General features: G+C 34.2%; 1 protein-coding gene across 1 annotated transcript; it reads right to left on the reverse strand.

The window, feature by feature from the left end:
* Positions 1-9,129: 9,129 nt before the first annotated feature.
* LOC145109729 (putative E3 ubiquitin-protein ligase HIP1) lies at positions 9,130-11,565 on the reverse strand. Its single transcript, XM_079046903.1, has 5 exons — positions 11,369-11,565; positions 10,760-10,923; positions 9,842-9,989; positions 9,607-9,716; positions 9,130-9,446 (listed from the first exon to the last, which is right to left on the reverse strand). The coding sequence occupies exons 2-5, from the start codon at positions 10,892-10,894 to the stop codon at positions 9,420-9,422; spliced, it is 420 nt and encodes a 139-aa protein (XP_078903029.1). The 5' UTR covers positions 10,895-10,923; positions 11,369-11,565; the 3' UTR covers positions 9,130-9,419.
* Between the last annotated feature and the right edge of the window lie 2,039 nt (positions 11,566-13,604).

A 13,604-nucleotide genomic window follows, 5' to 3' on the forward strand; every position in this document is an offset into this window, starting at 1 on the left:
ATGTTTGAAATCATCAGCCTGAGTTGGTATTACCCAGAACCTCAAGGATTTCGTGAGTGCAGTGTTCCAAAGATAAGATAAGAAACAATTAAACAAAAATTTGGATATGTGATGTCAAATAAATTCGACACAAAAGCAAATAAACCCCAGGCAAAGGTTACTTCATTAACTATCAAGAGAGATAATCAACTGCTTGTGTATGTTCCCGTGAATTTCAATCGAATACTTATAGAGAAGTATCGAAGGTCTTCTTTTATAAGGCTTCATGGGTAGTTTACAATTTCGTTACATATCAACCTTAACATAAGGTGAGTAATTGTAACCAGAATTACTTGTTTGACCGGTGTAGTCACTGACAAGTATGCTTTGAATTATTTTGAAAGTAACTTCGAAAGCAAATGAAACTCACACGGAAATCATATTCATGAAAGAATTGATACTGAATCCTGTTGGGTAACAAACATCGTGGGCTTCGATAGTTTGATCAAGATCACTCATAAGAAATGAATATGATTTGGAGTTTCGAAAAGTGGTATTGAAACAAATATTTCGTCAAAACTGGAACATAGTTCCCCGTCAATTCCTGTCAAAGATAGAAAGTTAGGTTTCACTTTCATCACGGCCTCATGATGTCAGATCATTAACACAGAATTTTGACATGTCTAAATCTTGATTGGTTGAATCAAAGATCTCTTGGACATATGTCTTCGTGTGTGTAAGTGTAAGAAATTTGGTGATGAAAAAGATTGGTTGACGAAAACACTTGTACCTCTGTTACGATTGGACCAAACAGACAACTCTTAACTCATTTGAGAAGAGTAAGGTAGCTCATTCGACTAATGTGAATATAAGCCTGACTTGGGAAGAAATTTTCGTAAGAAAAATTTCATTAAGGCTTTCGTAAACACACATTGAGTCTATGGAGGCTTGGGTCGACATGCTGCAGCATGCTTCTAGGGACAGTCTAACTAGTACAAAGATGTCGAAATTGTACCTTCCCAGAGAAACATAAGCATCACCCTTGTATTGCCTTCGTGAAATCTGTACACACAAAAGATAAAGAACAAAATAACAAAAATCTTTTTGATGTTTTTGAGTTTTCTTTAAAAGAAACAATTAACAAACAAAAGAAAATCTTTTTGGATTTTGTGATTTTTCGAAACTAAAGTGACAAAACAAAGATAAAATCTTTTTGTAGTTTTTGATTTTTCAAAAATAAAATGACAAAACAAAGATAAAATCTTTTTGTACTTTTTGGTTTTTCGAAAATAAAATGACTAAACAAAAATAAAATCTTTTTGTAGTTTTTGGTTTTTCGAAAATAAAACTAAGATACACAAGAATTTTGGAAATCTAACGAAAAGAGTTACACCAAACCAAAATGCTCAATGTAACGAAGTCGAAGCATGTCGAAGCGTTGACTATAAACAGTAACCGCTGAATGGTTAATACTATCAGCCTCTGAATGAGTCATGATGACCTCTGAATCGACATTTTTATATAACACTTCATTGTTATACATGCGATATCATTCCTGGAACTGAACTTGCTTCGATCATTCCCAAACCTGTCAAAATTCGAACAAATGATTTTTCATCCAAAGCTTTTGTAAAAATATCAGCAAGCTGATCTGTTGTTTTCACAAAATGGACTTCTATATTGCCATCTTCCACATGATCTTTGATAAAGTGATAACGAAGAGCAATATGTTTTGTTTTCGAATGTTGTACTGGATTATGACAAATGCGTATAACACTTTGTGAATCACAATACAATGGAATCTTTTTCATATTCACAACATAATCTCTCAACTGACTCTGAATCCAAATAATTTGTGATGTACAAGCAGCAGCTGCAACATATTCAGCTTCAGCAGTAGAAATCGAAACACACGTCTGCTTCTTCGACTGCCAACTAACCAATTTGCCATCCAAAAATTGACAACCACCACTTGTGCTTTTTCGATCCAAAGTACACCCTCCAAGATCTGCATCTGAAAATGCCTAATGAAAAATCTTGTTTTCGAAGGATACCACAATCCTAACGAAATTGTTCCCTTGAGATAACGAAAGATATTCTTCACAACAATTAAATGTGGTTCTCGTGGATTTGCTTGATACCTAGCATAATTACATACAGAAAACATGATATCAGGTCTACTTGCAGTAAGATAAAGCAATGAACCTATCATTATCCTGTATAAGGTAAGATCAACCGCAGGCGTTTCTAACGAAGGGGCTAGCCTTGTTCCAACAGCCATTGGTACTCTTAGCTTCGTGCTATTTGTCATTCCAAATTTTTCGAGCAAATTCCTTGTATACTTTTCCTGATTGATGAAAATGCCTTCTCTGCTTTGATGAATGCTTAAGCCAAGAAAATTATTGATTTTACCCATCATGCTCATTTCAAATTGGCTTTTCATCAAATTTTCGAATTCACTAGACAAAGCAGGGTCGGTAGAGCCAAAAATAATATCGTCAACATAAATTTGAACAAGCATTAGATGATTCCCAACTTTCTTTCGAAATAATGTGGGGTCAACTGATCCTTGTTTAAATTTCGACTGTTTTAAGAAACTGGTAAGAGTTGCATACCATGCTCTTGGTGCTTGTTTTAACCCATAAACTGCTTTATCTAAAATGTATACATGATCAGGATGCATTTCATTTACAAAACCTGGAGGTTGTTCAACGTAAACAGTTTCTTCAAGTTCACCATTGAGAAAAGCACATTTCACATCCATTTGATAGACATCGAAATCCTTATGAGCTGCATAAGCTAAGAATATTCAAATAGCCTCGAGTCTTGCGACAGGGGCAAAGGTTTCTTCATAATCAATCCCTTCTTGTTGTGAATATTCTTTTACAACTAGACGTGCTTTATTTCGTACAATATTTCCATCTTTGTCGGTTTTGTTTTTGAAAATCCATTTTAACCCGACAATCGAAACATTTTCAGGTTTAGGAATTAATCGCCAAACCTTGTTTCTATCGAATTCAGCCAGTTCAGATTGCATTGCAACAACCCAATTTGAGTGTTCCATTGCAACCTTAACTGTTTTTGGTTCTATTTTCGAGATGAAAACATTGAACATGCAAAATTCTTGATGAGTATTTAATACCTCATTCTTTGCACAAATCTGAGCTCTTGTTAATACTCCTTCTTGAGGATTTCCAATGACTTGATCTATCGGATGAGTCTTTGTCCATTTCTCTAACGGTGGATATGCCGGATCGAATTCCAAAGGTGCATCTTCGTACATCTCTTCATTTTCAGATCCTACAACAGAAACATTATCATTTAGATCATGAAAATCATCGTTTTGTTTAAAATTTATTGTATCATTTTCCTCCTCAACATGATTATCATTTTGATGCTCCCCCTCAATAACTTCATCCATTCTCCCATTCTCCCCCTCGAAAGACTGCTCCCCCTCAACCAGAGTATTCGAATCCAAGTGCTCTCCTTCCACTAGATTAATATGCATACTTTCGCCAACTCCTGGAGAATTCGTTGTTGAATTAACATCTACAATATTTTGAGGAATTTCCAAGTCATCATTATTCTTCGAAGATTCAGAGTGATGATTATCATTCGCATGAACTTCAGCATCCACAGCCCTGTCAGGAATACCAAAAATTAAATCATAATCAAAGTCAGATGAATTTGATTCTTCAGTTTCATCAGAAGATTCATTAATAATTGGTTTTTATTCAAATTGTTTTTCAACTTGTTTGACATAATAATCATCAAAAGTAAGATTGAATGTCTCTTCGACTTTTCGTGTACGCTTATTTAACACTCTGTATGCAACCGAATTGTGCGAGTATCCCAAAAATATGCCTTCGTCAGCTTTAGCTTGAAATTTTGAAAGGCTGTCTTTAAGATTCATTATAAAACACCTGCAACCAAAAACATGAAAGAATTTGACATTAGATTTTCGGTTATTGATAATTTCATACGGAGTGATATTGAATCGACGATGAATGAAAGATCGATTTTGAGTGAAACATGCTGTCGAAACTGCTTCAGCCCATAGATATTGAGGAAGATTCGCATATGTCAACATAGTTCTCGCTGCTTCGCAAAGTGACCTAATTCAACTTTCAACCACACCATTTTGCTGAGGTGTATATGGTGAAGAGAAGTTATGCGAAATTCCTTTTTCTGTTAAGTACGAATCCAACACTTTGTTCTTAAACTCAGATCCATTATCACTTTTTATCTTTCGAACATTTTTCCTCAGAGTCATCTCGATCTTCTTAATAAACTCGATCATTGTTTGAGCAACCTCAGATTTTAACCTGAGAAAATATACCCAAGTAAATCGTGAAAAATCATCAACAATAACCAAAATGTACCGTTTCTTGTTGAGAGTTTCAACAGTCGATGGTCCACAAAGGTCAATGTGAAGAAGTTCCAACGGTTCCACAATTTTCGGATCTATCACAATTGGATGTCATTTCCTGTGCTGTTTCCCTTGTTCACAAGCTGCATACAATGTATCATTGTCAAATTTTAGTACAGGTAAACCTCGAACAAGATCATCAACAACCAATTTATTCAAATTTTGAAAGTTTAAATGCGATAAACGTCAATGCCATAACCAGCTGATATCAGAGGAAGCTTTCGAAAGTAAGCACACTGAGGGTTTGCCGATGATTGGTTTGATATCAAGAGTAAACATGTCACCATGTCGTTTGGACTTGAGCAAAACTTCGTTAATTTCAACATTTGAAATGATGATGCCTTCTTCGTTAAACACCACTTGATTGCCAGTGCCCACAACAAGTTGTGAAACACTTATCAAGTTATGTTGAAGACCTTCGACATAAGCAACGCGATTAACAATGAACTTTCCATTCGTGACTTTGCCATATCCTTTCACTTGACATTTGTGATTATTGCCAAACTTCACAACTCCTGCATTTTCCAAGCTTCGAAAATCTCTCAGATTTTCCTTTCGTCCTGTCATGTGACGTGAGCAACCACTATCGATATACCATTTCTCATCATATTGCTCGTCACATAGTACCTTTGTTGTCATTGGAGATTTATCAGCAGATTTTGACACAAAGTAACGGCCCTTGACCTCTTCGTCTGAATCTTCCTCCAGCTTCGCAAACATTGCCCCATGCGTAGGATTACGCATTTCCTCATCATCGGAGCCCGAAGACCAGATTTGATATGTGCCATCATTCTCCTGTTCACCTTGAGCCACCAGAGAAAAAATTTTCGCCTTCGTACGCACCTCTTCCAACCTCTCCACATAATACGCCTCATCCTTCACTCTATTCATTTTCTCATCTTTCTTTTGAAGCATGCAATCATTTGCTAGATGATTGGCTCCATTGCAATAATGACAATCCATACCAGAATCTCCTTTCAATTTCTTTTCTTTCTTCTCCTCAGCACCCTTCGCATCATTCTTCTCATACTTCTTCTTCTCTTCTCCTGTAGAATTGTTCACGAAGCTTCCTTTTCCCTCACTTTGCTTCATCTTCGAATTAAACGGTTTCTTGAAAAACTTTTTGACTCGGTTGTTTGAGTAATAAGCAATTGCCTCATCATCCGAATTCATGAGAAACCCCTCTTCATCATCAGAATCACCTTTTTCGACAGTTTCCTTTTCAGACACTTTAGAGACAAGTGCTAATGGACCTCCCAGACTAATCTTCGACTCTTCTGCCATTTCGTTCACTTCACTTTCGTGAGTTTTCAGTTGATTGTACAAATCATTCAAAGAAGATGTGTCGAAACTCTGTTGATTTTTCACCATCATGCTAACACTCCTCCATTCTTTACGGAGTCCCATAACAAAGGTGAGATTGAATTCCATGGCAGACCTTGTGATTCCATAACGATTGCATTTGTAAATCAGCTCGTTCAGCCTATCATAGTAACTTTCAATCGTTTCACCATCTTTTTGCTTGAAATCCTTCAATTCAATCAAGCATTGCTTAACTGAATTGATTTTCGTCTTCTCGCTGCCTTGAAACTTTTCTTTGAGATTATTCCAGATTTCCTTTGCAATTGTACAACTTCTGACATAGTTATACACAACTGGAGGCAATGCACCACGTAACTCCCTTATGCATCGTTTTTCAAGTTTCTTCATACAAACATTTTGATCTTCCACACTCGTAGTACCAGACGACGATCCAATTGGTTGAAGGTTTGTCGGAAGAGTAACATTCCCTGAGATGCAAGACCAAAGCTCTTCATCGATTCCATTCAAGTAATCATGCATACGATCAAACCATTGATCATATTATTCAGGAATGCGCATAGGAATCTTAGTTGAAGATCCTAGCAGATGAGAGTATGTAGTCATCGAGTTGAGATTGAAGTTCGCCATTGATGTACGAAAGAAATTTTTTGAGAAATCAAAGAGAATTTGAAATTAAATTGTTGAATTGATCAGAAAAATGAAGTAGAATACTCGATTCAACAAATCAGTTGCAGAATCAAATCACAACTGAAGATCTAGAAAGTTTTTTCACGTCAAAAGATGCGGAACTTTTTGAACCAGAAATTTGATTCAAAAATCTTTTGAAACAGAGTGAAAATTAGATCTCAGATCATGATTCCTGCACTGATACCAATTGTTGAAGTGTGGAATCAAGTATGAATTAAATCAGAGTAATCAGAATATAGATTGAACACGATGTAAATATGATCTGGTTTTAGCTCTATTATGCTTTCAATGTTACAGAGAGAAAATAGACAAGCTCATACAAAGACTCTTATCTAACTCTAAGTAATGTCCCTATTTATAGGAAATATGAAAGCACACAAAAAATTACAAGGACTAAACAAGTACGCTTCGTTACAAAAATGCCTTGTAAAATAAACTTAGGTCTTCGACATATTACAACAGGTCTTCGACCCTTACAGTGGGGTCGCTTCAAATGGAATTGTATGGGCACATTCCTAAGAGCTCTTACAGAACCAGGCAAGTGTCCATGACCATAACGGACACATCAATGAGAACCAAACTAGGTTAGGAAGAATCATGTGAGATACATATTTATTATTTACACAAACGGCAGAACAGTTCAAGGACATCGAGTCTACTCCGCTAGTAAAATAAATATGTATCTTAAGGGAAGGTTCAAAGGATAACACCTACCTATCCTATGCATGATTCAACTGTTGGATTTTATCTAGGTAGCTTGAAAATGCTTGATCAATTTTCATTCATGTGGGAGATTATTGGAAAATTGGTGCTAACCAATTTATAAAAATGGGTTTTTTTCCCATTTTTTAATACGTCCAAAATGGATTTATATGAATGAGAAATTAATCCTTAAAGTAAGGGTGTTTGAAGAAATAAATAAAAGAGATTAATGGTTGGGAGAAAGAAAAGAAAAGTTCAGGGACCTTTCTTGCAAATATTTCTTTCCTTTGTAACTGAAATTGTAATTAATATTACAATGTAATTACATATTAACACACATATTAACACACATTAATTTTGTGATTAATAGAGGTGTTTAAAGGGGAGGTTATAGAATGTATAGTATAAATATTACTACTATACAACCATTTGAGTACACCAATAAGAATACAAAAACTCTCTTCTTCTCCATTTCATGTTCTTAGTTTTCTTGCTGAATTAAAGGTAAAATCCAAGCCTAATGAGGGTTCGGGTGGAATAGAAGAACCACTTCTAGTTGTTGTATCCTGGGAAACAAACACCCGATAGCGGACGAATATGTTTTAAGGACAATGTGTTAAACACATGCCTCAAATTTTTCCTATTTCTTATTTGTTTTCGTACATTTCCGTAATATTATTCCTACATATTCTACTAAGCTCAAATGGATCACCCTATTTTTTCATCCCTACTTTCCATTATTTTGGTGTCGGCCCATACCACAATCCACATCCTAGCCAATTCCAAGCCAAATCTCAATCCACATCCTAGCCAATTCCAATCCAAATCTGAATATGAATTCCAATCCTTATCCAATCCCTATTCCGATCCCAAAATGATTTCAACCCATATAAGACCATTCAAGAAACCTAATTCAAATTCCAATCCCAAACTCAATTCCAATATAAACACTATATCATACCCAAGCATGATAAGCTCAATCGGAACCCAAGAAAAAAGGAAAGACACCTTGTAAGAATTGGACCGTTGAGGAAGAGAAGACTTTGACACATGCATTGGTTAACGTTTTGGAAGACCCAAGAGTTGGGAACGACATATATGGACCACCTTTTTACTAGAAATGTACAATACATTTTCTCTCCGCCATGAAGAGTGGAGACTACCGGAAAAAATCAAATTTACTAAAAGTGGAAGATCACCAACAAAGTTGTCATGGAGTTTAACGCCATATTCTTGAACGTGAAGCATACGTGGCAAAGTGATGTGAATGATAAAACAATATTGAAGAAAACTCTAGCAATTTACCAGCATGATAAGGGGGCACTCTTCAATTTATTGAGTTTTGGACTATTGTGAAGGACTTTGAAAAATGGAAAGATATCAAAACTTCGGAATTGTACATGGGTAGTTCTAAAAGAACCAAAACATTTGAAATCACTCATAGCTAATCATCGGATGCGCATGTCGGGGTAGACCTTAACGAAAATGAGCATGTTGCGGTTCCAATACCTAGTTGCCCCATGGGAAGACACAAAGCAAAACGAAAGGTAAATGAATCGCAAGCAGTTCAAGTGTAGATAAAATGACGAGCGGGATGGACAACTTAAAAACTACTTTGAAGCAATATTTAAACATTGCAAAAGAGAAGGAAAAAACTCATGATATGAAACTCTTGATAAAAGATATTACTCACTATACCAAACACGATACTGTTAATGTTTAATTTTTATTGTAATTCCTTTTCAAGTTAATGAAATTTTTAGGTTTTATATTAGATTAATTTGTTTAAATAAAAGAAAAAAAAAATTTGTTGTATGACAAACCAACTCCCAAATGACAAGATGTTGAAAAGGTGTGACAAATATGACGTAACGTTTACATGACAGTTAAATTAATATATCAAGAGTGGAACCACTCTCACCAACCTAAATAAAAGTTTAACTGAACTATGTAAGTTTGATGTAAACTCTAAATAAAAGTTGAATATTCCATTAAACTTTATAGACGTTACATTCTTTATACTAAAGTAGTTTCAAACTCAAATTCTATCACACCCAAATCAAAGCCGGTGATAACAATGTTCTATGATATTGAAATTCTATGAAAACCAAAAACTCTTAGGACCAAAAGTTTAATATACTCCCAAATATAAATTAAAAAAAATAAAAATAAAAAAAACTCAATCAATATATGTTCATTCTCCCCCAATGCATCAACACAGCTTTCTTAATCTTCCGTTAGAATTTTCTTCAAGATACGGTTGACTAAAAAAAATCCATACAGAGGGCCGCTTTCACAGTCAATTCATCTCCTCAAAATCCATCACCTATAAATTCAAATTTCAGTATGCATTACTTTGACTTTTGTGGTCAAACAAGTTAGTTTGCATTTTGAACTTAATTGTAAAAACCTCAAATGTTGGTAAAATGTGACCATAATTGGTAGTTAATAATAATTATTTAAAAAAAATGAAAAGAAAGTGTTACCCTTGAACAAACGGGACAAAACTCGCTTCTTTCTTGCCAATTCAAGATGCAACCAAGATGATAATGGTGTGAGCATTTAGTTGTAATCTTTGGGTTGTCAAGCGTATATTCTACAACCAAATATATAAACAAATGATTCTAGCTCCAATTCTCGTTTTTGGAAACTAAAATAATATAGTTAACATAAGTTTATGATAAACATAGAATGCCAAAAAAAAAAAAAAAAATTACTCACCTTCAAAGCATATAAGACATTCATTATCTTCTTTTACTACACAATCTTCTGATTTTTCAGAGTTCATTTTGTTACTTTCAAGAACGGGTTCTCGTACAACTTGTGAATGAGTCACATCTGTTGATCCTTTTCCAAGAAGAGCATCACTCTAGAGCACAAAACTTTAATTCATTAGAAATAATAAAATATATATTTGATTCATTAGAAGTAATAAAATATGCATTTGGGCGTTACTAGTCAAATAAATTAATTTTTAGGGGTACTAATGGGTCAAGTTGGATTGAGTACAAGTTGAACTATTTAATTAAACCGTCAATCTATTTATTTTTTTCAACTCGGCCTATTAAATAATCAGGATACTTATAAATTACAAACTCAAATAATTGTTCAAATGTTTAAAAAAATACTAATTGATTGCGTAATTAACTTTTGAATTGTCTAATATCTACGAAACTGAACTAAGCGAATATTATGTATTAAATAGAAGATAATTAAATATTGATATTAAATTAAATGTTATATTTAAACAGGTGAGCGAGTTGATATGTCACCAAATTTGAACTTTAACCCAACCAAATTAATAAACATGATGGTTGACCCGATTAATTAAATGAGTTGAAAATCTCAATCCAATTTTTACAACCTTTACTTGTTTTCAAGGTCAAAATGTGCAAAGTATTGACCCTAAAAGACAAAATGTATATTCTTTAACGGAGCACAAGTAGTCTTTATGATAATTTTTTACATTTGATACCGTAATAAGTGTTCACAAACACATGCAAAACACAAATTAAGGCAATTACACAAGCTTTAGGACACTTATGATTATACAATTAACAAAATGTACCAATGAAAACATTACAAAAAGAAAATGTTATTACTCAATGCAATGCAACACCATATGGAATTAAAACATACCTCAAATGCAGTGTCTTGTACCTCAGTGCTTCTATTGGTTGTTGCATTAGGTTGTTGAATTTGTTGACCATCATCGGGATCTTCATCTTCTTGGTCAACTTCAGGGGCCCGAAAACAACAAAGCAAGCATCCCATGACGATTTTGCAGGTTGGTTAATCTAGAGCTATGGAGAATATGATTAAAAAGGTAAATTAAAGATTTAGATGATAAACCCAAGATTAGTTTATAGAATGTGAGAAAAATCACACAATAGTTCTCGACATTGTAGAACACATAAAAGTTAAAACACCACCTTAGCACACAAAGGACTTGGTATTTGACTTTCTCAAATGTCAAAGTGACTTTTAAGTTACATGAGATTAAAACTGTTTTCATTCAAATTAAGCCCAAATTCAGGATTATATTGAATGATCAATGATGATATGACTCGACAAAACTAAATTAATTGGTTGATTTTGGTGCTGAGAGAAAGTAATTTTGCTTCAAAAACCAAAAGTTTGAGTCGATAAAATTGCATTGAATATAGAACGAAGGTTTTCAATTCGTCAGCAAGATTTGGAAAAACGAAAACCAAACAAAGAGCAGAAGTACCCAGATAGAAAACTAACCTTGATAGTTGATAATCGATAGCATAATTTCACAAGGATTTCCATACGACTAAATTTTCGAAGAAACCCTGATAAATATATAGAATAATATCATAATAATAATTATAAACAAATCGAAGAAAATAATGGATTACGATGAGAGAACAGAATCTTGGGTTCGCATATTGAAATATCGGGGAGGGAATCAGAACACTATCAGAACTCTCCGGAGTGATGGAAGATAATTCTTATTTCAAAATAACTTTTATTTTATCCTATTTACCGCATGATAAAAAAATTAAAAATAAGGGAGCATTATATATATATATATATATATATATATATATATATATATATATATTTTCATGGTTTAATTTATATAATGATTTGTAATCCAAATAATATTTGGTATACATTAAAATCATGAAATTATATATCTATATATCCTGTGCGGACGGACGAGAATATTTTAGCGGTGACACAAAAAAAATCTGAACAAATCTAAATTAGTTGTGGTACTCGCATTTTAAGTCGTTGCAACTAATAGAAAAAAAAAATTACACTACCTGCCGGAATCGGAGCAGTGGCCCGGGACCCAGGCTCCACTAATGTCTGCCGGTGTATATATCATTTTTGTTATTTTGGAAACAAAATAAATACCCATGCAATTGTATTTTTTTGGTTACATCAACAACACAACAAATTTGGGAATGGGGTATAGAAGAACATAAGAACCAGGGATGGTCTAAATTAGGGATAAGTATTTGGACCGGAGAACCGGCCGGAATCGGAATCGGATAGAACCGATCGGGCCGGGACTGAGACGATATTTTTGTGGGTTTTTGGAACCGGGAACCGGTAGAACCGGCAAAAACCGAAATCGTATGTTGCTATTTCTCGAGGACCGGTTCAAACATTGAAGACACGAAAAGAACCGGTAGGAACCGGAACCGGAAGAACTGGTGGTCCGGTTCGGTTCCTATTTTCCACCAAATTCGGTTCCCGGGCCGGTTCCGATGCTCATCCCTAGTCTAAACTGATTTGAGACCCCAAACAAAAAAATAAAAATAAATAAGACCCTAACAGTAAAAAAAAAAATAGTAAATAAGGGTGATATTTTTTGTTTTTGTTTTTCTTTTAAATGAACACTTGTTATAAATTTATTCTTAGATCGTTTTTGTTATAATATTAGTTGTTCCGTTTTTTGTTTTTGTTTTTTTTTTCTTACTACCGGATAAATGTTTTTTAGACAACATGTTATTATTTTATAAACTTACGAAACATTGAAAATAAAAGGAAATAAAAGAAAAGAAAACACCTAGTTGTGGACTTGTGATGTTAAATAGTTTTTAGAATCATTTTTTAGCAACAAAGATAACGATTTTGAATCATTTTCCGGGCTCCAACAACAACGATTTCAAAAGTTATGATGTTGAAGTTTCAAGTTATCAATAAGAATATTAGAAAGAAAACACATAAATTAACTTTTTATCAGAAAATTAACATGAAAGAAGTGAAGAACAACAACGAAATCTTACAATTTACATGAATCAGAAATAATATTAACAAGAATCATAAACGTGAATTCATTTTATCGGTGAGGCTACCTGAAATTAGATTAAGACGAACACAAGATCGATTTGTTTGAAAGATGCATAAAATTAAATTATCATAATCGATGTATTACAAAAGACTGGAATTAAAACTCAGGAAACAAAAATTAAAATCAGAAATCATAATGTTGTGCTAAAAAACCAGAATCAGTTTTTTGTTACCGTTGAAGAAACCAAAATTGATTCATAGACCTTCGATCGATGGTGGCTCAAGTCAACCACTATACATGATATATAATTTTTTTTTCTTATACTAACATAATAAAGTATATAAAAATGGGGCCCTGAAAAATTGGAGGTCGTGGGCCATCGCCCATATTGCCCTATTAATTGGCACGACCTTATATAGAAGATAGATGTCGACAAACATACTTCTATATGTGGAAGATCGACTGTGTTACATATATGACATGTGGAATGTGAAACCATGGACCTTAAATGGATAAACAAAGAAAACAAGAGAGTTAGGTCAAAAAGAATCGTAAGACTTAGGGGAGTGGTGTGGTAGAGGGAGTGCGGTTTCGCCACTTAGGCAGTGAACACCGCCCCCTGGGTGCGGTTTAGACCGCAGTGTGGTAAAAAATTGCCGTGTTTTGTGATTGAGTGGGGAGAATTTGACCGTTTTGTGATTGGGTGGGGAGAAA

The sequence above is a fragment of the Lactuca virosa genome, chromosome 4 (assembly GCF_052849685.1).
Source record: "Lactuca virosa cultivar CGN04683 chromosome 4, Lactuca_virosa_CGN04683_v6, whole genome shotgun sequence".
In the NCBI taxonomy this organism is placed as follows: Eukaryota; Viridiplantae; Streptophyta; class Magnoliopsida; order Asterales; family Asteraceae; genus Lactuca; species Lactuca virosa.

Bases quoted from the DNA above. Each gene is read 5' to 3' on its own strand.
- LOC145109729 (XM_079046903.1), bottom strand. From the start codon at position 10,894: ATGGGATGCTTGCTTTGTTGTTTTCGGGCCCCTGAAGTTGACCAAGAA. The intron at 9,990-10,759 runs GTATGTTTTAAT...TTTGTGCTCTAG, and splicing joins TACAAGACACTGCATTTGAG to AGTGATGCTCTTCTTGGAAA. The intron at 9,447-9,606 runs GTAACACTTTCT...TTGAATTTATAG, and splicing joins TTTGTCCCGTTTGTTCAAGG to GTGATGGATTTTGAGGAGAT.